The sequence below is a fragment of the Onychomys torridus genome, chromosome 2 (assembly GCF_903995425.1).
Source record: "Onychomys torridus chromosome 2, mOncTor1.1, whole genome shotgun sequence".
Taxonomy (NCBI): Eukaryota; Metazoa; Chordata; class Mammalia; order Rodentia; family Cricetidae; genus Onychomys; species Onychomys torridus.
The window spans coordinates 161,962,090-161,989,022 of record NC_050444.1 but is presented as its reverse complement, the minus strand read 5'-3'; the positions used below and the strand labels follow the sequence as shown (position 1 = coordinate 161,989,022).

At 42.5% G+C, this 26,933-nt stretch overlaps 1 protein-coding gene across 6 annotated transcripts in view; it reads right to left on the bottom strand.

Annotated features, from left to right (window-relative positions):
* The window catches only part of Rere (arginine-glutamic acid dipeptide repeats), a 376,646-nt gene that overhangs the window by 77,970 nt on the left and 271,743 nt on the right, over nt 1–26,933 (bottom strand). For all 6 annotated transcript variants that reach the window (XM_036177343.1, XM_036177344.1, XM_036177345.1 and 3 more), the window contains one exon: nt 10,160–10,258. In XM_036177343.1, coding sequence (XP_036033236.1) covers nt 10,160–10,258 — 99 coding nt within the window. The remainder of the gene's footprint in view (nt 1–10,159; nt 10,259–26,933) is intronic.

The following is a 26,933-nucleotide window of genomic DNA, read 5'->3' as shown; positions in this document are numbered from 1 at the left end:
ATTCCTTTTAGCAGTCTAGGATGTCTCATCTGTGAAAGACTAAGGCTCTGATGTTGACATACACAGAATGTTCCAAGCACACACATTAAAACTGACTCTGATCTGTTAATAAGAAACTGAAGAAGAAAAAGGTTTCCATCCTCTTCATTTATAAAATATCCACTTTGTCTACTGGAGACCTATATGCAATTTCTCAAGCCCTTGTGTCTTGTACTCATTTTTTAAATGAACAGAGTAAGATGACTGAGTGGTGGGAAGTGCATGCTATCTCCATTTTTTTTTTAACATGCCCTTGAAAATGAGATGGAAACTGTGCTTTCAACAGCCCACTGCCCTAGTATTTATGAATCTTTCAAGCTGAAGACATCTGAAGAGGAACATTGTCCCTCTCAAGCAAAAATGAAAAATGTTCCATTAAAAAAAAAAAAAATCTTTGATTTAAAATGATTATCCTGAGCTGCAAGGAACACAGGGCATGCTCACATTCATCGTGGAGTTACTCTTTCTCCACCTCAGCTCAGCTCTGCTCTGCCTAGCTCTAAGGTCCAAACACAAAACACAAATATGCAACACTTACACAAGAAGCCCTGGATGAGGACACTATGTATTGCTGGCTTCAAAAGAAAATCAGGTAAAAATATGGCTAGGAGATGAGTTATAGAAGACATTATTAGTGGCCGGAGGTGGTGACGCACGCCTTTAATCCCAGCACTTGGGAGGCAGAGGCAGGAGGATCTCTGAGTTCCAGGCCAGCCTACCTGCTCTACAAAGCGAGTTCCAGAACAGCAAGGACTAAATAGAGAAACCCTGTCTTGAAAAACCAAAAAAGAAAAAGAAAACTTTATTAGTAACAGAAAATGGAACTGACTTTTGCTTTACAAACGAATAGGGAAAAACAGACAGAAAAAGAACATTTCTTTGAGCACCCTATAACAAGGGAGCCTGGGAAGTAATAAAGCCATGTATGTGGAAGGCAAGGTCTCAGGTGAGTCTATAGATTTAACCCAGATGCAACTTCAACTGACATATAAACTGAAATACAATTTAAAAAGACCTCCTTTTAATGCTTGTCCTAGGTCATTTACTCAAGGATCTAAAAAATATTTCTCCTTGTAGCTTGTTAAACAGTAGAATCTTTCTGCAAACTAAGTGACAGAACTGATTGCCTCCCACCATCTTCTGCACATATAATTGATTTTTAATTTACTGTCTCATTTCCGAAAGGACTTGACAATAAACTCTACTTTATCCACACTATAGACTTCTTTAAACAAGGGTTTGGTTCAATGACTGATGGGATAACTCCATCACAGAAAACAGTTCAATTTTACTGATACTTGAAATATTAGGTAAACCTGCATCTACATTTTTCTTGGTCAATAATGTCTGAATTTGACTTTGGGTCACACTACAAGCACATACGCAAGTAGTCAGTGTTGTTTCCCACTAGGAAGTAATGGTCAGCATTCATATCTTTGTTTCCAACTCTTTTTTTTTTTTTTTTTTTTTTTTTGGTTTTTTGAGACAGGATTTCTCTGTGTAGTTTTGCACCTTTCCTGGAACTCACTTGGTAGCCCAGGCTGGCCTCAAAAACTCACAGAGATCCTCCTGGCTCTGCCTCCTGAGTGCTGGGATTAAAGGTGTGTACCACCACCGCCCGGCTGTTTCCAACTCTTACAGCTAAGAACTTAGATGTTCATCAGAAACAGAACCAATTTAAAGCTGGGTGTGGTAATGCCACCTGAAATACCACAAAGGACTTGAAAGTCTGAGGCAAAAAGGATTGTCATTTCTTTTCTTTCCTCCTCCTCCTCTTCTTCTTCTTCTTTTTTTTTTTTTTAAGACTCATTTTATGTGAATTGGTGTTTTGCCTGGATTCATGTCTATGTGAGGGTGTCAGATCCCCGGAACTGGAGTTACAGATAGTTGGTTGCCATGTGGGTGCTGGGAATTGAACCCAAGTCTTCTGAAAGACCAGCCAGTGCTCTTAACCCCTGAGCCATTTCTAGATCAGTCTGAGATACACAGTGTGACCATGTCCAAAAACAAACAAAATGCAAAGGGGCGGGGGAATGAAAGAAACAGCACCAATTTAGTTTCAAATTGGAGGAAGGGTAGTTAACACAAAGAGAAACCTACATGGTTCATTCTACAACCCCTTAAACAGCTACCATGCACTAAACACAACACACCTCTGTTTTAGATCATTGTAGTTTCCATGTAAAGGACAATATTTTTGAGCTTAAAATTCTGGTCAGGATGGATGGCTCAGCAGTTATGAACACATCTTATTCCTGCAGAGTACCAGGTTTCAGTTCTCAGCACCCACACAATGGCTCATGACTGAAAGTAACTCCAGCTCCAAGGGAATCAGATACCTCTGGCCTCTTCTGACACCTGTTCTGATGTGCACATACCCATACACAGCTATATTTAAAAAAAGTTGTTTAAAAACAACTTTTTTTTTTCTATTCAGCTGGACAGGTGTTTGCTTGTTTTTAATCTCAGCACTAAAAAGACAGAGGCAGGGGAATCTCTGAGAGTTCCAGGCAAGTCAGGGTGACATAGTAAGACCCTGTCTCAAAAAAAAATCAGAATTTCAAGTTCAGACTTGGTCATGCATGTCTGAATTTCCACATTTAGAAGGCTGAGGCAAGACTGCTGTGTTCAGAGCCAATGGAAGATACACACATGACTCAATCTCAAAAAAACAAAACAATAAAAACTGAGATTCCAATATTATACAGCTCAATTTACATGCACACAACTCTAAGCACATACAATTAAACTACAGTGTTACAAAACATGTATTCACATAAACCAAGGTATGAATTCACATAAATCAATAGGCAGGTTTTAAAAATATTCTAACCACAGGGGAATGGCATATATTTAAAAGAATAAAATTAATAGGTTCATCGTAAATGACATACAGGATCCCCATCACCAGTATAATTCAGATCACTATGTAAAATGTCAACAACTGGGCTGGAGAGATGGCTCAGAGGTTAAGAGCACTGATTGCTCTTCTAGAGGTCCTGAGTTCAATTCCCAGCACCCACATGGTGACTCATAACCATCTGTAATGAGGTCTGGCGCCCTCTTCTGTGTACATAATAAATAAATCTTAAAAAAAGAAAGAAAGGAAGGAAGGAAAAGAAAATGTCAACAACTTAGAAAACTGTACCTTCCCTAAAATGAATGCCACACACTAAGCCTTCTGCTGTATTGAGGAGTAAGACCTCCCAGTCAAACAGGAGGACTATGGGGTGTGGAAGCAGTATAGGGGAACTCCAGGTGGTGAGAATCCCTTCCTCTGCCTTCACCTCCACAGCCCCCAGCTGCTCTTGGACCTTAACTTTGATTCAGCTGTGAATTCCATTTTCCTCTGCTGCCACACAAACAGTAAATAAAACTCACTATTATTTTTGCCCCACTAAGCAGCTCTGTCTTCCGGCACATCCCAAGGAACAATGAAAACAATGTTTTCTCAAGCAGACATTGCAAAGGGGGCATAACAAAGGCATCTAACGATGCTGCCGGGGAAGGCCCCATAGAGTCTGGATTCTGTAATTAGGTAATCCTTGGCCAGCTGCATGGAGCAGTGCACTGGACTACAAATACTCAGAGAATTAATTTGCTGTGTCATGTCAAATTTGAAAGGAGGCTATTTATGTGTATCTACGATAAACTGAGTTTTAAATGGAAAGGGTTAGATGTTTCCAAGCTTATGAACTTGTGAATGAATCAATCCATACATATGACCAATTAAGGTTTGTCACCACTGTGGATTAACTGTCTTTGGTTAAAAATATCAGCGCTCATTTGCATCTAGGTCATTCACCTCAATGGATTACAACAAAACTGATATAAAATATTTAATGGGAAACGTATTTCACAACAAAAGCTACAGTTACCCAAGATGAGATGGAAGCACCCTGCTGTAATATTGTAAATAACAAAACCTTCACCTTGAGTGACACCTCCTGCTGAAAGACAACTCAACATGAAAACAAAACACAACACAAATGCAGCCAACAGGACAGGAAGCAAAGGGTGAGAGCACCCAATCTTACAACCTTGCAAGTCAGGCTGAACTCCATGAGGGAAATGCAGGCCCAGAATTTTAAAAAGAATTCAATTAGCACCCCAGTATTTCCATAATCAACAGCTGAATGCTAATTAGGAGCACAGCAGCAAGTAGCAATGGGATCCCATCACAATAAGCAACAGCACAGCCATGTAGAGGCCACCAGTGGCTTGCTCGCACAGACAGAATTAGTAAGTACCAAAGCATGGAAGGGTGACTTCATCTGTTTCGTTCGACTGGGTGCAGTTCAGCCTGGGGCCCTTGTGTTATATTTAAATGTGTTTATCATGTTTAATTAAAAACCCAATAACCTAGGTTTTGTGTATTTAACATACTGATTTGTTTTTATTACCTTCTTCTCTGCATAATTCCTACTAGTTTGGATGACTTCTTGGAAAAAAAAAAAAAAGATACTTTTAGCATAATGTATGTGAAACTGGTTAATCATCAATTTAGTCCTCACAGACAGCATCCAGCCATTTACTTAGGTCCATTCTGTAGTCCACATGGAAAGTGACATGAATTTATTAAGCACTCTTTCTAAAAATGCTTCTCTGATCTGACTCAGTCCGTCTAATGTGAGCTATGACATTAGGTGAACCACCAAGGTTATTCTTGTAATTGCTCTATGCATGCAGACATGGTTTGTAGTATCTAGTTCAGCATTTGGCAAAAACTAGTTGTGCTGGCTAGTTTTATTTATTTTTGTTTGTTTGTTTATTTTTTGGATTTTCAAGACAGAGTCTCTCTGTGTAGACCTGGCTTGTCCTGGAACTCACTCTGTAGACCAGGCTGGCCTCAAACTCAGAGACCCATTGGCCTCTGCCTCCCAAGTGCTGTAATTAAAGGTGTGCACTACTACTCCCAGCTGTGCTAGCTAGTTTTATGTCAATTTGACACAGCTAGAGTGATCAGAGCAGAGAACCTCAACTGAAAAAAATGCCTCGAGAAGATACAGCTACAGACAAGCCTGTATGGTATTTTCTTAAGTACTGACCAATTTGGCAGGGCCCAGCCCACTGTAGGTGGTGCCATCCCTGGGAAGGTGGTCCTGAGATCTATAAGCAAGCAGGCAGAGCAAGCCATGAGGATCAAGCCAGTAAGTATGCATCATTTCTCCATGGCCTCTGCATCAGCTTCTGCCTCCAGGTTCCTGCCCTGACTTTCTTCAGTGATGAACTGTGATGTGGAAGTGTAAGCTGAATAAACCCTTCTTCCCTAAGTCACCTTTGGTCATGGTGTTTCATCACAGCAATATCATCCCTAACTAAAACCCTAGGATAAGTTTGATTTTAGAGCAACAGGCTTTACATTAGTCAGCCCCCACTTTACTCCCCTTAGAAGCTCATCTCCATGAACTAGGAGAGGGACCGCTCCACGAGATGAAGGCTCCTACATCTACAGAGCGAGTGGCTGCTATGCTGCTGCTGCTGACAGAGATGATAAAGAAGAAAGAACCTAAAGGCTTTTCTTTAAAAGTCAAAATACACCCCCTGCATAACTCCAAGACAGGCTGTCACTATCTTGACAATCCTGGAACTCACTCTGTAGACCAGGCTGGCCTCAAACTCACAGAGATCCACCTGCCTCCACCTACCTCTGCCTCTGGAGTACTAGGATAAATGGTGTGCATCACTAAGCCTGGCTCCAAAAGTCAAATATTTAAGGTCAGCTTTGGGAAGCATGTACAAGTTCTTACACTGATTCCTAAATATCAACCACTACAAGTTTTAAAGTGCTGGAATCAAGAATTACAGTGTACAGTTTTTGCAAGCTACTCATTGGGAGATATTATCCTCACCATCAATAGGTCCTCACCCTTAACAAGTTTATAAGTAGGAAGGCAATCAACTCAGAAATAAAGGCTGGAGAGATGGGTCAGTGGTTAAGAACATTTGCTACTCTTGCAGAGGAGACCACTCCCCAACAGTACCAGATACCTTATAACTGCCTGTAACCACAGCTCCAGGGAAATATGAGGTGCACAGCCTCCAAGAGCATTTGTATGTGTTTAATTTTTATTTAAAAATAAATCTAAAAACAAAAACTTTTAAAAAGAGGAAAACAGGCTGGGTGGTGGCACAGGTCTGTCATCCCAGCACCTGGAAGATCGAGGCAGAAGGATCAGGAGTTCAAGGTCATCCTGAGCTACATATGGAATTTGAGAGCCTAGGATATACAAGAGCCTTCTCAATAAAACAAAACAAAACCAAAAAAAAAAAAAAAAAAAAAAAAAGGGGGGGGGAGAAATAGAAGATGCAAATCAAAAGAGGAAATAATGGTTGCAAAGCAGGCAGAGGACTGAGCTCAGCTTCAAGGTACAGTTATGGTCTACTCCACACCAGTGGATCTCAACCTTCCTAATGCGGAGACCCTTAAATACAGTTCCTCATGTTATGATGACCCCCAACCATAAATTTATTTTGTTGCTACTTCATAACTGTAATTTTGCTACTGTTATGAATTGTAATGTAAATATCTGATATGCAACCCTCAAAGGTGTTGTGACTCACAGGTTGAGAACCACTGGCTTACACTAAAAGGGCAGAAGCTAGATTCTTCAGGGAGCAGTGACTTGGCAACGTGAGGACATGCCTTCCCCACCTTTCTGGCCCAGGTGGGAAACACTGACCTCAGCACTCAACCATTCTGTGGAGGTCATTTAGGTCCATCTTAGGCACATTGGATACCGAGTGTTAGATCAAATTAACATGCTGGAGACAACAAAGTAAAACCAACCAGAATGTTCCAAGTATATGGAACACCATGAGGGAAAGATAAAGGGAGGTAGGCTTATGCATTTATTTCAGCTTGGACACATTTGTGCGGTTATTCCTTTGACTCCCAGGATGAGAAAATGTGGTGAATTCAACAGAAGGGGCCCCATTAACACAGCCAAAAGCAGCTAAGGTGACTTGTTGCCACTGTTCAGCTACTCTGATCCAGATGCATCAGAAGCTTCCTATAACTTAGCAATCTTCCAATCACCCCCTCTCTTTCACTGTCCAGGTTTGAGGTTTCAGAGAGCAAAGCTTAGCTTTCACAAACAATGGAACTATTCGATCCCTAAGCTCTGCAAGGGTTGGGTGACTGCCAAAACATTTCTCAAACAAGAAGTAAACATGATAAAAATGAGCCCAAACCAACTTGTGCTTCGGCATTATCCCATACTTGGAATCCTGTTTTGTTTTTCAAAATGAAGCTGGATTCTTTCTGATGCTCAAGGTTCCTCATCCCCCACCCTTCTGGCTCAAGATCCTGGAGCAGCAGCAGAGCCAGCAAGAAGTGCTGCAGGAAAAGGAAACTGGCTTTCTTTAGACAGAAGAGAGGACTGTTACATACTCTACAGATTCCAGAGGGAACCAAAGGTCATGAGAGAAAGGAGAGGGAGTCAGCGCTGAACTGGTGGGAGGTGGAGCAGTAAGGGGGGCAGCAGGGCAACAGCAAGAACTGGAGGAGCAGAAGGTGAGGGAACCCCAGAGACAGGGTGACAGAAGAGAGAGAAGAGGTAGGTGCTTGAGACAGCAGGAATGGACAGATGCAGTCATTCGTGTACCTGCACTGGCAGGATGCCCCATGACAGGCTCAAACAGAGGGGCATCTCCGAGGGTGTAGTTTATACAGCAGCTCCATCTTTTCCTCTCCTCTATCTGCCTCTACAAAGGCTTTTGGAGAATTTAAAATCTTACCAGTCAGAACTCTATCTCCTTCCTATAAAAACAGACTTATGGTTAAAAGAGTGTCAGCATCACTTCTCAAAACAACTCAATTTCATGTTTTTTTGCCTTAGCCATCACCTGAACATGGAATTCCTGTGGCTCTAGCCTTCCTTTTGCATGGACCTCACCCTGAAGCCCACTGACTCAGAAAATGTACTTGTGGAGCAATGACAACATCTCAAGCACAGTTCAACAGGCCACACCTGACCTGCCCTTAGGGACCATCTCCTCCCTTCGCCCTCTTCTGTGCCCCAGTCACAAGCCTATTTCTTGCACATATCATTCGTATCTTCACCAAAGGGCCTAGAATTCTCTTCTCCCTGAAGTCCTTCAGAAAGACTCCCTTCTCACTCCACAGTCTTCCCGCCCCAGTTATGTAAGACAGTGCCCTGCCCAGCTGTTCCCATCCTCCTCATCCTATCCTAGCACAGGACCTGGTACACAGTGGGCCTGAAGTAAATACTTTTGCGTGAACAAAGACAGCAGGATCAAAAGAGCAGCTTTTATTTATTTATTTATTTATTTGTTTGTTTGTTTATCTATCTATCTATTTATTTATCTATTTATTTATAAGGTTGTAGCTTTAGATGTCATGGAGCTCACTCTGTAGATCAGGCTGACCTCAAATCAAAAAAACCACTTTTAAACACTCTTTCTTAGCATGCTTTAGAACAAAATTGTAGTAGTATTGTGTTCCCCAAAATATTGTGCACTCTAATAAATTTATCTGGGGTCAGAGAACAGAACAGCCATAATATTAAACATAGAGGTTAGACAGTGATAGCACACTCCTTTAATCCCAGCATTCCAGAGGCAGAGATCCCCCTGGATCTCAGTGAGTTCAAGGCTACACTGGCAATAGCTAAGCATGGTGACTCACACCTTTAATCCCAGGAAGTAATGGATGGAGGCAGAAAGGTATTTAAGGCGTGAGGAAGAGGAACTAGAGCTGGTTAAGCTTTTAGGCTTTGGAGCAGCAGCTCAGCTGAGAGGCCTCCAGTCTGAGGAAACAGGATCAGCTGAGGAACTGGTAAGGTGAGGTGGCTGTGGCTTGTTCTGCTTCTCTGATTTTCCAGTGTTCACCCCAATACCTGGCTCCAGGTTTGTTTTTATTAATAAGACCATTTAAGATTCATGCTACACAAATCTTCTTCTTCTTCTCCTTCTCCTCCTTTTTTAAAAGATTTATTTATTTATTATGTATACAGGATGTATGACTGCAGGCCAGAAGAGGGCACCAGATCTCATTATAGATAGTTGGGAGCCACCATGTGGTTGCTGGGAACTGAACTCAGGACCTCTGGAAGAGCCGTCAGTGCTCTTAACCGCTGAGCCATCTCTCCACCAGAACTCTGTGTATTTCAATTGCATTTGACCTCAAGGCAAATGTCAATCAGTCACTATCATATTGCAAAGGCATAGAAAACCCTGTGAGCTTTTATAGCAAAACTTGGTGGTTTTTTGTTTTGTTTTTTATTTTTATTTTTCCCTGAGATAGGTTTCTCTGTGTAGCCTTGACAGTCCTGGAACTTACTCTGTAGACTAGGCTGGCCTCAGAGACTCATCTGCCTCTCAAGTGCTGGGACTAAAGACATGTACCACCTCCACACGGTTTACAGCAACACTTTGTACAAGTCACTAGTCAGGGCTGTAGCATTGTAAAATTGGGATGGGAATCGCAGGGTCCTGCATCTGTGTTTGTGGGCACCTTTACCTTCCCATCTCCTTCAGTGTTCAATCAAATCTATGCTTTGGAAAGACTGCTTTCTGTAGTTTGAGGTCCTATGAGCACTCAAAATAAATTATTCCAGGTTCTGGTTTAAAACAGGGAAGTCTCACACACTGCCCTGCACCAGCCTTGCTTAGGATGATTGCTAAACTTAAGGAGAGCTTTCTTGGCACCCATGGACCCCATGCTACTAAATCAAATCAAGTCATTCTTATGGCTCCTCCCTTGAATGTGCAATACATCACAGGCACCTCTCACTGATGGCAGAGGACAATGCCTGGTGTCCTGCTCTATTTTACTCCCTTGAGCCAGGGTCTCTCACTGAACTTAGAGGGAGGCTGGCAGGCAGCAAGCCCAGCAATCCTGTCACTGTTCCCACAACTCTACAGGTGCACATGTAGTCAGGCCCAGCTTTAAAAAAACAAACCAACAAAGAAACCAATAAGGTGCTAGGGAGTCGAACTTGGGTCCTCATGCTTGTGTAGCAAGGGCTGTTCAGCTCTTTCCTTTTACTGGACGGACACCATGGGCACTCTTGTCTTCCCCTGGGGAGCAGGGAAGCCGCACACAAGAACCACCCCAAAGGCCCAGAACACAAAACACACACAGGTCCATGCTCACCACTTCATCCTCTGTCCAGCACTTCTCGATCAGCTTGGGCACAGGCTTCTTTACCAGGCGCTGCAGGGCTTTGCCAGCATCGTAACTGCTTTCATGTAGCTGAGACGACAATGACCTTAGTTAATTAACTGTACCACATAAGACATGGAGGTAGAGCAATAACTACAAGTCCTATACCTTTATGTGTATATCTATCCATCTATATCCATCTATTTCTAGAGGAACCATGGAAGGGCAATATTTTATTGTAATGTAATGTCATTGGACTACTACCCTCCACTCCTAATCTCCACCCCAGTTGTTGGGACTGTCGTCCCTCTATGGTACAGGTGTTGAGGGTTTGGTTCCCAGCATGATGTTCCTGGGAGGACCTATAGGAACACGGCACTGCTTGTTTCCCAGCAAACATGAGGTATGAGGCTTCCTCCCTCACACACCCTTTACTACTAACATGTTAACTCAAGGACAAGCACAGAGGCAATTGGCTAAACAACCATACACAGCAACCACACACTGAGACCTCTCAAGTTAGGGGCAAAATAAAACAAACCGTTTATCTTCCTAAGGTGACTCAGCTCAGGTATTTGTTACAGTAATAGAAGGCTGGTCTGCACAGGAAAGGAGACAAAGCAGAGAACATTCTAGCAGTAAGAAAAGCATCAGGGCTGGCAGTGGTGGCGCACGCCTTTAATCCCAGCACATGGGAGACAGAGTCAGGTGGATCTGAATTCAAGGCCAGCCTGGTCTACAGAGAGAGAGTTCTATGACATCCAGGACCCTGTCTCGAAAAACCAAAACCAACTAAACAAACAAAAACCCACAAAATACCAAAGTCAACATCTGTAGAACACGCCTTAGGTGGTGCTCAGCACATATGGGGCATTCACTGCCTTAGCTAATTCTGTAAGAAAGATATACCCTTATGAGATAAGAACTACTGTCGTACCATTTCCCAGGTGAGAAAACCATGGCTCTGAAAGATAAGTAAAGATGGTCACCATGAGGTGGAAGCCAAGACTCAAACCCAGCTAGCAAGCCTCAAGCTCTTATTCTATTCTTTCTTGTTTGCTTGTTTTGATTTTTTCTTCTTTTCGTTTTTTGAGACAGGGTTTCTGTGTAGCCTTGGCTGTCCTGGAACTCACTCTGTAGCCCAGGCTTGCCTTGAATGTACAGAGATCTGCCGGGCAGTGGTGGCACACACCTTTAATCCCAGCACTCAGGAGGTAGAGGCAGGCAGATCTCTGTGAGCTCGAGGCCAGCCTGAGCTACATAGTGAGTTCCAGGAAAGGCACAAAGCTACACAGAGAAATCCTGTCTCGAAAAACCAAAAAGAACGTACAGAGATCAGCCTGCCTCTGCAATCCTAGAGCTGAGATTAAAGGTACAGGCCACTATAACCAGCTCTTGTTCCACTTGTTCCACTTTACAGAAACTTGTTCTGTTTCCAGATGAGGTCTCATTCTGTAACCCAGGCTGGTCTTGACTTCGTTCAGCTTTATTACAGTTGTGAGCTGCTGTGCCAGCTATTCTGGTCACATCCTTTCCAAAGCACCCAAATGATAAGCTTTTAATGATTACTAAATAATCATTAAAAAGGTCCAAAATACAGACTTCTATGGTGATATTTTATTTGTGCTGAAATGTAATTTTATTTGTATGTTAATAAACTTGCCTGGGGATCAGAGCTAAGAGCAAGTCATTTAGCAGAAGTCTGGTGGTGGTGGCACACGCCCTTAATCCAATCACATGGCAGACAGAATCTCTGTGTGTTCAAGGACACAGCCAAGCAGTAACCCGAACCTTTAATGTCAGTACTAACCATAGAGACCTGGAGGTCTGTATAGACAGGCAGTAACGAAGAAGTCATGTGGTTGGGTTTAGAACCAATGAGAAGGCAAAACAGAAAGTCAATAAAAAGACAGGACGCAGGAAGAAGGTCTCTCTCTCAGGGGAAGGACAGCAGTGAATGGTAAGATAAGGTGGTCTTAGCTCTTGGCTACTGCTCAGTCTCCGGGATTTTAACTCTTTATTTGGCTCTGTGTTTTTTATTTAACAAGACCGTTTAGAATTCCAAAAGACATACTTCTGTAATAGCAGCTGTGACTGAAGAAGTTAGGACTTGAGAGCAGACTCCTTTCCTATCAAAGCTCACAACCCAATTTCCCAGCACCAGGTAGTGCTGCACTCCACTGACCACTCCTGGTTTGCAAGGCCATCTACTGAGGCCTCTATGTCCCACCTGCTATCAGATGCTGCTGAGAGCCACTGGGCAGAAGAACCCTCATGCTTAACCCACACCTTCCTTGGCTGAAATCTGCCTATCTTCAGATCGCAGCCCCTCCTACACAAGTGCTACTGTGTGAGCCCAGTGCCTCACACATTCTGTAGCCCAAGATGACCCTCCAGACATGCTTGTTAAAACTAAGGGAAAGAATGAAGGCCTTCAATTAATGTCCTGTGGCAGACTCCACCCAAGTCGGGACTTCAGTTTACCCAAATTATTTAAGCTATTATCATCCAGGCTCTGGGGCCTGCCTTCTTCCAGACACACAAAAAGAATAAATAAAGTCAGATAAAACAAGTAGACATTTGCGATGCTCTCTAATATAATGAAGACTTTTAATGATATGACACAGAATAAAACTGAACAGAAGGAGAATTTATATGCCTATTCAATTTACAAAGTACACATTTTAGTGATAATTTAAAATCAAATCAAGCGATCAAATTGAAAATTCTAATAAAAAGCCTGGGTGACTCTAGTGTACGGGTTAGAAGAAGACAGCATGGAAAAGTATGGAGCATGGAGCTGGCCTGCTTAGAGTCAGATCTCAGCACCACCATTTATAAGCAAATAATTCACAAGAGTGAGTCTTATTGGACTGTTTCAGTGAGAGTCTATCTCAAAACTTAAGAGTAGAGAGGGGCTAAGAGTGCATGTTGCTCTTCCAGAGGCCCGCCTCAGTGCCCAGCACTCATGCCAGGTGGCTCACAACTACCTCACTCTAGCTCCAGGCTGTCCAACATTTCTATCTCTGTGGGCACCTGTAATCATGTGAACAGAGACATATACACATGATTAAAAGTAAAATTTTTAAAATGTACTTAAAAAAATCAAAGTGGATAGTGATTGAGGAAGACAATGATGTCAACTTCTGGTTTACACACACACACACACACACACACACACACACACACACACACACACAAAGCACTTACATTCAGATCACTTTTGTTTTGTTTTCTTTCTATAGATAGGATCTCACTATGTTGACCAGGTTGGCCTCAAATTCAGAGAGCTCCATCTTCCTTGCTTCCTGGGTGCTGACTGAGACTTAAGACTGAAGGCATACAGCACCAGGCCTAGGTCTACTGCAATTTTATCTTTTCTAGACTGAAGACTGGTTGGTTATAAACAAAGCCACATAATACCACAGTTTGTAAAATTTGGAGAGTATTCTCTAGTATAGTACATAGGAAAAATTTTAAACATTATATCTTATGTCTGGGGCCAGGAAATTACTCCTAAGAACACACAGCCTGGTCTAGAAGCAAAGTGAAATCAAATGTCATTAATCCCTATGACATTCCTGCCTGCCTCAGGGTAACTGGGAAGAGCTTTCAGCTACAGCTGGAGAAATATGAATTGCTACTACATATGTGGCTGCAGGTTTGCCAGAGAATATGCTGATGCCTGCACAAGAAAGACCCTCAGCTGACTTCCTGGTGGGGTGCTGAAAAGCGGAGCAGGGGGGGGCATACATGCCTCCATCTGGACATGCTTCAGGCCACATTGGAGCAAGAAGCAATCATGATGGTAGCCTGACCCTGCTCTGCTCTTGGGTTTCTGTGTTCTCAATGGGCAGCTGACCTGCTGTCAGCCTAACCTCTTAACACATCCCCATCCCTGGCTTCTCCCACTCTAAGCTCAATCAATACTTAAGAATCACCACCCATTCTTTCCCAAAATAAACAAATCTGGAAAGTAACAAGTGTGAGGTTATTTGCCAAAACGATGAACATTTCTAGAAAGAATAACACTTTGGTATGGCACTATGCTGCATCCCAGTGTGACAGAAGCTGGTACAACAGATAGAACAAATGGCTGTTTGGCATGCCCTCTTCTGAGGGAACCACAACAAATCTTATTAGAGGGACACAACCTCCTTTTAAGACTATCATTAATTTCAATACATGTATGTGTATCTCTCTGCCTGTGTGTCTGTGTGTGCATGCAAGTAAATCCATGTACCCATGGAACCCAGATCCCTTTGAGCTGGAGTAACAGGTAGTAGAAATATGTCTGACATGGAAGCTGCAAGCCTTCTGCAAGAGCAGTACACGCTCTACAGTCACTGAAGGATACCAAAACTACAGAGAAACCCTGTGTTGGAAAAAAGACAAGACAGGGCTTCTCTGTGTAGTTTTGGTGCCTGTCCTGGAGCTTGCTCTGTAGACCAGGCTGACCTTGAACTCACCGAGCTCTGCCTGCCTCTGCCTCCTGAGTGCTGGGATTAAAGGTGTGCCCCTGGAGCAGGGGTGCCATCCTAGTGTAACAATTGATCACATCTACTTGCCAGGAATCCTGTCTGAGAAAGCTCAGGCAGGGTGGGTGGTAGTTTCCCATCTTTAAAAAGTATCATTGTTCCCTTATCTGTGAAAGAAAGCTTCCAAGACTCTCAGAAGACACCTGAAATAGAGGGTGGTACTCATATACACCAGGTGTTTCCCAAAATATTCACATGAATGATAAAGTTTAACTTAAAAAAACACACTAAGAGATTAATAACCACTAAAAAAAAAAATAGAATAGTTCTAACAGTAGACCATAAAAAGGTTGCATGACATCTGAGTTATTTCTGGAATTTTTCATATAATTAAGAAGTCATTTTATGTTACGTATAGCAATACAATTTACATGTTAAATAACACTATAACGACGTAATTTAAAAGACTTATATATTTTTATGTGTATGAGTATATCTATGTAACCATGTGCATGTCTGATGCCCATGGAAGCCAGAAGAAGGTGCTGGACTCCCTGGAACTGGGATAATAGACATGTGTTAGGCACCATGTGGGCACTGAGAATTGAACTCCGTCCTCTGCAAGGCCACCAGTGTTCTGAGCTGCTGAACATTTCCCTAGCCCTGTGTCATTCAGTTTTAAACACAAGAGGAAGAAAACTTTAGGTGACAGACACTTTCCACCCACATCTGAACACATCTGACAAAAAACAAAATCATTTTTGCCCAGTAGGTCAGCCACTGGTCTAAGTATTCATGCTCTGATGCTCAGCAGGGTCCAACCTTCACAATCACCACCTCAAAAATAAAAAACAGAACTTTAAAAAGTGTCTTCCCTGAGGCTGGAGAGGTTAAAAGCATTGGCTGCTCTGCCAGAGGTCCTGAGTTCAATTCCCAGCACCCACATGGTAGCTCACAACCATTTATAATGAGATCTGGTGCCCTCTTCTGGAAGGCAGAACACTGTATATAATAAATAAATCTTAAAAAAAAAAAAAGTGTTTCCCTTAATCATAGCACTCAGGAAGCAGAGGCAGGCAGATCTCTATGAATTCAAAGCCAGTCTAGTCTACATAGCAAGCTCTTGGACAATCAGGGCTCCAGACAGCTTCCAGCCAAGGATATCAGGAATGTCACAACCTCCTGTTTGATGTTTCCCGTCACCCTCCAAAGAGATGGGACTAGAGTGCCACCATGCCCAAATACTTCTAGTTCTGGACTGCAGTTACCTCAAACAGTAGAAAGGAAAATTGGGCGCTGGAGGGAGAATACACAACTGTAATCATGTTTCACTGAAGACACATTTTTAATATTCCACCAGTGATAATGGCCTATGCAGCTCCATACAGATTAGGCTATCTCTAGAGCACACTGGGGAAGCCTGGAGGCAGGATCCCTGATCCCTTCCCTGTGGACTATCGTGTGCTCACCCGTGCCAGGCCCTCTTTTAGGTTTGGGATAGACACAGTTATGAACAACAATGATAACGTGCATGGTGGCTTAGGGAGAAGCAATGGTGCAGGGAACACAGATTTGCACATCCAAACAGACGCCAGGCTGTGAGCAGCTGGATTCTACCTGCTCTGTTTGACCCACCATGAATAAGTAAGCTAACTGGAGGAGAAACTACAATGGACACTTCCATGCACTCCTCCTGTCAGTCAGAGTTGGTAAAGTTAACCAAAATACTAGCTATCTTAATTGACTTTCTAAAAACTGTCATTAAAAATACTCTACTTTATAAAGCATGTTGAAAGATTTAAATAATTTGATTTTGTAAAATAGACATGAATTTCAATTTTTATTGATTTATTAGTTTATTATTATTATTATTATTATTATTTTTTTTTTTTTTTGAGATAGGATTTCTCTGTGTAACAGCCCTGGCTGTCCTGGAACTAACTCTGTAGACCAGGTTAGCCTCGAATGTACAGAGATCTGCCTGCCTCTGCCTCCTGAGTGCTGAAATTAAAGGTGTGCCACCACCACCCAGCTTATTTTTAATTCCTAACATTCATTCATGTATGGGTAAGGGAGGGAGGGAGGGAGGGAGGGACTGGGGTGGAGGGAAAGAGGACATGTGCTATAGAGGGCAAGTAGAAGTCAGAGGGCAGCTTGCAGGAGCTGGTCCATTCTACTGTGGTTTGAGCTCAGGAAGTCATCTTGAAAATAAGAACTTTTACCTAAATATCTCACTGCCTAGGTTTCAATTATTTTATTTAAAGGTAACATAGATATTGTTCTTTTTTATTATGATTATTTTGTGTGTGTGTGTGTGTGTATGTGTGTGTGTGTGTGTGTGTATGTCTACACCATGTGCAAGAAGGTTCTTGCACAGACCTGGTGAGGGCATCAGAGCCCTTGAAGCTGGAGAGGTGGTTTTGAGTCACAAGATATGCATGCTAGAAAAATATTCTGGTCCTAGGTGAAAGCAGCAACTATTCATTCATTCTTATTCATTCTCATTCTCCCTGCCCCTAAATTTCTCTGTGTAGCCCTGGCTGTCCTCAAACTCACAGGCAGTCACTACTCTTAACTGCTAAGCTATCTCTCCTGCCTCCATGTTTCCAATGGTCATCGCCTGATCAGGACTCCTGGGCTACAGCTGTTCAGTGAGGACATTCGTGGCAGGCCTCTCACTATTAGTATGGTGAAAGATTCTGAGAGAAAGCTAGGCAAAGCAGCAGCAAGACAGTGGGAAACCCTCAATCATCCTACAGCTTCATTCTGCAGTCATGGGCAGGCAATCGAGGCAGGATAATTAAACATTTCTGGCCATTTTGTACCCTAGCTAGGTAGATAAGATTTGGGATTAAATGCGCTTTTCATGGAAAACACAGAGAACTGTGTATGTTTTGGAACTACTTTTTAAAAAAAAAAAAAGACTGCACAAGACAGGGACCATGCTAGCACCACAACTAAACTTTCCAGTCTCTGAAGGCCAGTGAGGGCAGAGGCACCTGCCACCCCCCTACTAAAGCAGGATGTCATCGAGGGGAGATCACCTGTGGGTGCCATAAGTTTTTGGTTGTTGTTTTGTTTTAGTATTGCTTGTTTTCAGCCAAGGAACTAGGATTTAAGGATGGGGATTTGGTAACAAAGTGGGGATCCTTCATGAATCTACCAGCTTTCAAATGCCTCCATCATAATTTGCTCTTTCTAGTCAAGTGTCCTGTAGGCCCTGGATTGCACACAGGCTTGGCCAAGATGTGTCTATTCCTTCATTCTGGCACACTCTTTTCAAGGAGCACACATAAACCCTTCCTCTGGGGCCTAGGTCCATGCTAGCCACTGAGACATGCAGTGAAAGACAGGCCTGTGTAAGTGTTCTGGCAACACCTGGCTTGCTTCCACTCTAACAAAAGTAACCATTTTGTTGAACCACAGAGCCAAAGACTGTGTAAACCGGCACCTTCTCACGGAACAGAAACCTGCCACAGACTCCCTCCAACGCTTCTGTAGATTTGCAGAAAAGACACAGAACCCAAAGCAGGGTCACATTCTTTTTTAAAAACAACAACAAAATTTATGTATGACTGTTTGCTCATGGAGACCAGAAGAGGGCATCAGATCCCTTGGAACTGGAGTCACAGAGGTTGTTGGCTGACAGGTTGGTGCTAGGAAACCACCTCTGCCAACCAAGAGCAGTTAAATGTTCTTAACTTCTGAGCCACCTCTGCAGCCCCTATCCTGAATTGTGGACTGGACATTTTCACTTGTCAAATAGGCATATTACCAGCCCTCAACTTGTCATGAAATAGTGGGAAGCTTTACATGAGACAAAGCATCAGGGTCCCGAGACTTAAGACAGTTCTAAACCCTACAGTGGTTTCTCCACTGGCAGTGACATTTTAGATGCAAAGCTCAGGCGGTTCAGGGGCTCACTACAGCCCCTGACCCTTCCTGATTAGCAGTGAGGAAGATCATGCCACAAAAGAAAAACACATTTCTGCATAATTGCCTAAGTTAAATGTGCTTCTCTTACCCTGCCTGACAAATCATCCCTTGCTTATTACTTTCTATAATTTAATATACATAAGTGCTTTACTGGCAAGCCTCTCAAAAGAATAAATAATACTTAATGACTGCCTACAGTTTAATTAACTCATGATTGAACTTCTCATGGACTGCCATAAACATTAAATTATACCTTTCTTCAAAGCTGCCATGCATAGAAATCTTAACTCTCTTGCCTCAACCATTCTCAAATTTCAGCAACTCTGCTGGACACAGAGGTGAAAGAATCAGCCTTAATGCCTGGTTATAAAGTATGCTATTTTACGGAGCAAGGATGAGGTCTTAATTTAAGTAAGACTGAAAATGTGCACCATGTCAGAGCACCTCATTTACATTACAGCAGTCATTAAACATCTCTGGGGCTCTGGCTGCCTCATTAGCATAAACTCGAGGACCACCACAATGTTTCCAGTTTCTGCTCTGGCTTCTCACAGGAGCTGCCATTTCTGTCTGCATGGTGTTGCAAATAAATTTTCCCTTTGGCGTGGCTCAGCTGTCAGGCACCTCTGCTCTATAATGAACCCATGAATTACATCTCCCTGCTCTGACATCTCTGGTCTCACACATCAAAATATTGTTCTTCAATTGTAATTTATAACTTAATTTAAATGTCCCTTTTCCTGTGACCTTTTAGATCAAATGGCAGTGCATCTGGCAGTCTCTACCTTTTATAATTACAGCCATCAGGGTAAGTGTAGGGAAAGCCTCTCTAAGGCTTTCAAATTGAATGTTTAGTAAGTGTGGTCTATTAAGAACAGTGTAAGATTAGAGTTTTCTGCTATCCAAAATATGCTATACACACACAGTAAGACACTGCCAAAATAACTCGGAAGGAGCAGCAGGACATGGCCCTTATAATTTTTGTATACATTTAAAGGATTCTAAACCACTTCTTTGTGTGTGGTGGGGTGGGGGATGTTGTGTATGAGTGCACACGGGTAAAGGGAAGTAGACAATCAGCAGAGAAGAGAAAGGGTCCACCAAAACCAGGTGCTAAATGCCAGCTTAGACATGATAAAAATGCCGAGTTGCTTTCTTTCCCTCAAATCTTGCCCTTCATTACTCCCACTGTCGTCCAGGTTGTTCATGTAGATCTCATTCATTTCTCTGTCATTGGGTGATCCCTGTGTCTTTCCTAGGGTCCCGTTATCTAGGTAGCCTCCATGGTTAAAGTGTAGCCCAGGCTGGCCTCGAATTCGTGATCCTCCTGCCTCCGCCTCCTTCAGCAAATCCTACCGGCATGTGCCACCACTAAGCTTAGGGGAGCAGGAGATCAAAAACAGAAAGGGAGAACGAGGAATAACAGACCATGATAAATGAAGACCACATGAGAACAGAAATGGGCAGAGTGCTGGAGAGGTCCCCAGAAATCCACAATGATATATCCTCTGTAGACTGCTGGCAATGGTCAAGAGAAAGCCTGATCTGACCTAGTCTGGTGATTGGATGGCCAAACACCCTAACTGTCGTGCTGGAACTCTCATCCAATAACTGATGGAAGTGGATGCAGAGATCCTCGGCCAGGTCCCAGGTGGAGCTCCAGGAGTCCAACTGTCGAGAAAGAGGAGGGACTGTAAGAGTGTGAATTGTTGAGACCAAGATTGGAAGGCACAGGGACAAATAGCCAAACGAGTGGAAGCACATGAATTATGAAGCAAAAGCTGTGGAGCCCCCAGCTGGATCAGGCCCTCTGGATAAGTGAGACAATTGAATAGCTTGAAGTGTTTGGGAGGCACCCAGGCTGTGGGACCAGGACCTGTCCTTAGTGCATGAGCTGGCTGTTTGGAACCTTGGGCTTACACAGGGACACTTTGCTCAGCCTGGAAGGAGGGGATTGGACCTGCCTGTACTGAATCCACCAGGTTTAAATGAATAGGGGAGTCTTGGCCCTGGAGGAGATGGGAACGGAGGGGAGGAAATGGGGGGAAAGAGGGGAGGGAGCGGGAGGGAGGAGGACAGGGGAACCCATGGCTGATGTGTAAAATTAAAACACAAATATAATAATAATAAGAAAAAGAATGCTGAGTTGCTCCAGAGTAGGCTTTGAAAATCTAGTCATCAGTGCAGCCCAACCAACCCTGCTTGTCCTTAATGAACAGAAACAACCAAACAAAGCGCATATTCTTGGGAGGAGGTAAAATTAGCAGCAATGCATACAGGCAACATCTCCAGGCTCACTGCTGAGTCACAGCTCCTTCCTAAGCACTACTGTGTCTGGAAGCAAGCTGGTCACCATCTCTTGCTAAGGGTCTCCGAGGACTCTCTGGACTCACAGGAAGTAGTAGAGCCAGCAAGAAGAGTCCAAGAGCAAGATTTAAAGGCAGCATTCCAAAAGAGCCTAGGCAAGCCACTTCAAAGAGTCAAGGAGTTGTGGTAAATGACCTCTACAAGTCTTGGCTGAGGTGAACCATCTGCCTGTTTGGAGCCTCTGTCGGTAGTCTCAATACCAACACAAACACCAAGAAAAGTCTGAGGCCACGACACAGGTGAGGAGTAGGGTGGAAGACTCAGCACCAGACTGGTCTCTGGCTGTGGCTTGATTTAAGACCTGCCCCCAATTCCCTGGCTCTGACACACTGCTACCATTGCAATTAAACCCCTTATTTTCTCAGCTGCAGAAAGGTAGTGAGAACCTATTTTCTTTCCTTTTTTTTTTTTTTAAAAGATTTATTTATTATGTATACAGTGTTCTGCCTGCACGCCAGAAGAGGGTGCCAGATAACATTACAGATGGTTGGGAGCCACCATGTGGTTGCTGGGAGTTGAACTCAGGACCTCTGGAAGAAAAGTCAGTGCTCTTAACCGCTGAGCCATCTCTCCAGCTACCGAGAACCTATTTTGAAAGACTGTTTAGAATAGGTATCTCTCATTATTCCTGACACAAAAAAATATTCAATTAAGGACAGTTGACTAGAAGGGAGGGGGTGAGACAGGTCAAAAGCATCATGGGAGTGGAAGAACTCAGGACACAGATTTTCACTTAAGGCTCTACTAGTCACATGATTGGCCCTGAAAGTGCCCCTGCTGTTAACTAAGCACACAAGCCAAACTGCAAGAGCTCAGGGAAGAGACCAGCTAGAGAGCTCAAGAGGCAGGTAAGAGAGAACTGAGAGTAGAGAAACAGAGAACCCTGCAATCTGGTGGGAGACCGGAATTGGAGAATTGGAGTCCTGTATTTTTCTAGCCACAACAGGAGGTGTGGAAGATGACTTTTAGAATTTGCCAAATTTTCATATTCTATCACTTCGTAAGATTTTGCTGAAAGACAAAATCAGAGGATCTCCTGAAATAATAAATGTGTAGTAATAATATTAACACATTAATTCAAACCTAGGCCACATTCTTGCACAAAACCCTTGACATGCCATTTCACTTACTGCTTCCCTCAGCACAGGCCTTAGCCTCCAGTCTCTTGACAGCTGGATGTGCACAGCAATGACCTTTACCGAAAATTCTGAGGTTATCATTTAGACATTTAATATGCATATAGATTTGTTTCGTAGAAACAAAGTCTTCCTGCTTCGCGTATATGAGTTCAGCAACACAATACTAGCCACTAGTTCCTACGGGGAGGGCTCCTGAAAACTCAGTGACTGACTGCTGAGGATTCAAGGCTCAGGACACAGGATAGATGTAATTGGCCATAAAGAAATGCTCTGGCAGGCTCAGGAGTCCAGACTATGTATGAGACTTTCTGAATGATGACTTGCCAAGAGAGAAAGGTCCACATATATGCACAAGTAGAAATAGTTCTGGATCATAGGTAGACACGAAAAACACATATGCAACTATTCCTAGCAGTCTCATACCTTTGAAAACAAGCAACAATAAACAAATAAACAAGCAAACATCCAAATGTGGGCAAAAAGATACAGGGTAAAAGCAAGGGATCACAGCTGTATCTACCCGGTGAGGTCAAGGAAATCTACTCATAAATGTACTCTGCTCCAGAAAAGGCCAGACTGTGGTAGTTAGATAAAAAGGGAGATTTTGAATCTACTTTTAAAAAGGAACTACTTGTTTTAAGTAGAAAATGGAATGAAAATTTGTATCTGAATTTGTCAAATGATAATGGACTAGACATTGTTAATATATATAAAATGGAAGTTTTTGTCTGAATCTATCAAATATTAATGGACTAGACATTGTTAATGTAATTCTTGACTGTATATATTGTATATACTTATTGGATATAGTTTTCTTGTATTAGTTATAAGCTTTTTTAAATTTTAGACAAAAAAGGGAAATGTGATAGTGTTCCCCAATATATTGTGCACCCTAATAAACTTATCTGGGGTCAGAGATCAGAACAGCCACTAGATACAGAGGCCAGAAAATTGTGGCATACACACCTTTAATCCTAGCATTCCAAAGGCAGAGATCTGCCTGGATCTCTGTGAGTTCAAGGCCACACTGGAAACAGCCAGGCATGGTGACTCACACCTTTAATCCTAGGAAGTGATGGCAGGAAGCAGAAAGGTATATAAGTCGTGAAGACCAGGAATTAGAACCTGGTTAAGCTTTTAGGCTTTTGAGTAGAGTCTAGTATTGTGGTGCACACCTATAACCCAAGCATTTGGGAAGTGGAGGCAGGAGATCAGGAAGCATTGAAGGTCACCCTCAAAGCTATACTTCAATTTCCATCCAGGTCAGTCTGTTCTCCATGAGACCTTGTCCCAACTTCCCTACCAACCTAAAAAGAAATGGGTTAAAAAACAAAACACTTGATGGTGGCTCACATGAAAAAGCAGGGCTGGAGCTCAGACTGTGGGGAACCACGTGAGGAGCAAGACAAACAAAGCCCAATGAGACTCTGGGTGACAGCAATCCGAAACTCAGGGCAGGCATGTCTCACTGGTTTTTAATGTGGGTGGCCATGATCCTCCCCTACCCCCACCCACCCCAGAGAAACCAGTGCAACTAAAGGAACAAAACATTAAAGAATTAAAAGCTAAACTCCACCCTCTTTAGGTGAGGCCAAAGTAAACCATAGAACTGATGTTAAAATGCCACTACCTGGGACTTTAGAGCTGAGTTGGCCCACAAAAGAAGCCATGTGAGTAAATAACCTTTTCTCTGTTTATTCATTTGTTTGTTTGTTTAAGTTTTGCTGACTGGGTCTCACTCTGGTCTCAAACTGTTGACCTCTCTGCCTCTGTCTCCAGAATGTTATAATTACAGGCATGTGTACTTCCAAGCTAGACCATGACAGTAAATTTCGATCCATTTCATTTTTAAAACCAAAGCTCAATAGGTTTCCAAGTGGTCAAAGCACAACCTATGGAAGAGGCAGAAATGGACACATTGTTATGCTGACAACCAGTTGAGAAGGGCTTGGTTGCATCACAAACCTGAGCTACATCTCCTGCAAAGCAGTAATTAGCAGTACAGCCTGCACACACTGACACCATGTTGCTGCTTAAGTACAAGCTTGTCAAGATTGATGTATATGAGCTACTTACTGTCTTGAAATTTATGGGATTTCCATAATAAGAAACATATAGCATATCAATTTTATCAACTTTTTCCATTCCCTTTTCAACAACAAATCAACACCCCCACTCCATCAAACCCTGCCTTAACCCAAGTCAGCAAACACTAACCACTTTATTAATGTTGCCTGTGTGGAACCGGCAGCACTACCAGTGAATGCCCACAGAGTCAAAGCAAGAAGGAGCTGCTCACACACTGTCACAAAAGGGCATCCTCCCATGAGTGCCATCGTTGGGACTGAGAAATATTCATTCCCTAAATATCCATGAGCACTGCAAAGCTAACACAGGTCAGGAGACACCAATGCAGTCCACTTATGATGAACAGATGGAAATTCTCCAAGACAAATCCTATAGAGACAGTTTTCAGAGTCCATGGGGGCAAAAGAGATGAAGGGTCTTTCAGTCAGCTCATCTGCATATTCATAACACCAAGTTCTATATGATCAGCTCTGATACAGAATTGAGCCTGATTTGTCTTTTCAACCATACAAACATTTAGCTTTACTCTACCATGTACCATGCAGCAGGATAGGGCTGAGAAAACAAGATGATTAATACCTGATAGTTAACAAATTGTTTTTAGCCATCTAATTTACCAATCAGAGATGAAAAACCATTCAACTACAGGGAACTTTGAATCCTTTGTTGGAGATATGGGTGTGCATAAATAAATAAGCAAACAAACTGAATATGTAAAAAGCTTGATCCGAATCTAACAGCTACCCGTATTTCAGGGAATAAAGCTGTCTGGATTGAAGTGATTATAAATTTTACTTATATAAGTAAAACCCAAACAGATGCTGAGTGCCATAAGAAAAGGTAAACATAATAATGGCAACAATTACTCAGAGAAGTCAAGTTTAATTTTACTAATGGAAGAAACCTGAGCCCCAACAGTGAAATACAAGTATTGACTTAATAAAAATAATTCAGCATAATATAAGATCTGTTTTGTAAGTGGGCAGGCAGCAGAGATGGCCAAATCAAACCCATCAGGATAAGAAGGCTGTTTTGTGCTTCATGACATCAAGTTTATAAATTTCTTACCAGTGGATGGTACAGGTTCACCTAGCCCATCTACACCCAAAGTTTACACTACCTGGATCCCATATAGAAGTGTTTCTAAAGATAAAACTGTAACCTAGCAATCCCACATTACAGAGCTCACAATTTAAGTATCATAAGCAGCACATGGTCAATCATACCTGTAACCCCCATATTTGGGTGACTGAGATGAGAGGCTAGCCCAAGCAACTTAGCAAATTCCATGGGGGGGGGGGGACTAATACAATGGGACCCTGTCTTAAATACACCCAAAACAAATCAACCAACAATCAAAGAAAACAAAGGACAATGAAAGCTTTCTGCATGGCTTGAGCTTTATAGAGTTGGAGAACTATCTGCATTCTATTGAAGCAAACTCAATATTCCAGAGAAAGTCAGACACTGTCAGACTGGATAGTCAGACAAGAGCAGAAACACACAAAACAAGGGAGCTACATCAAAAACTCTCTAAGCAAGATTCAAAATAAGAAGCCAGAGAAAGATGGAAAACAGCAAAGATGAGAAAGCTGGAGAGCCTATGAGAGCATCAGACACAAGAGACATCAAGACAAAAGTTATTAATGGACACAAAGAGGCCCGCCCTCAAAGATGCAAGAGCCAATACACAAATACTACAAAGGTCCATGTGCCTAACACCACCACCTCAAAAAACATGCTGCAAAAATGAATAGGGCCTAGTGAGTAGGTAGCGGAAACAGTTAAAACAGTGATTATTATTCAGAACTTCCATACTATACTGATTATGTGCTATCAGTTATGAGATGGAGTCAGAAGACAATGTTCTAGTCAGTTCTCTCCTCCCTATGGATACCAGGGACAAACTCTTGGGTCATCAGGCTTGGTGGGAAATGTCTTTACCCACTGAAAAGCATCTCTAGGCCCTAGCACCTCACTTTTAACACCCTCCCACAAACACACACACAATAACTGTGGAGTTAACAAATACACGAAGCATTTTAGTCAATATAAATAACATGCCAAATGAGGAAACAAACTAGAAAAGATTGAAATCTTGGGGCTAGAAGGATAGCTTAATGGTTAAGAGAATGTACTGCTCTTCCAGAGGACCTGAGATCAAGCCTCAGCACCTATATCATGTGGCTCAAAACCACCTATACTTCCATCTCCAGAGAATCCAAGTTGTCTGGCCCTTCCGGGTATCTGCACTCACATATACATACCTACATACACCCCCCACACACACTTAAAAATAATAAAAAATTAATCTAAAAAAAAAAAAAGGACTGAATGACTCTCTGGCATAAAATTAAATATTCTTAACATTCCAAAAAATAAAATTTACGAACTCTAAAGTATCTTGGTATTAAAAAATTTAATTCTAAATAATTCACCAGCCAAAGGAATACCAAAAAAGGTTTAAAAGCATTTTGAAAGCAAAAGCAAAAGAGGGAGAAGACAATCAAAATCTGTGATAAAAAGCAGTTATGTAACACTTAATTTTTGCAAGCTAGAAAATACATCAAATTAAACTTCCAGATGGAAGGAAACAAGTTTAATGAGGAAAACAACAATAAAACTAAAACCTGGGGCTGGAGAGATGGCTCAGAGGTTAACAGCACTGACTGCTCTTCCAGAGGCCCTGAGTTCAATTCCCAGCAACCACATGGTGGCTCACAACCATCTGTAATGAGATCTGGTGCCCTCTTCTGG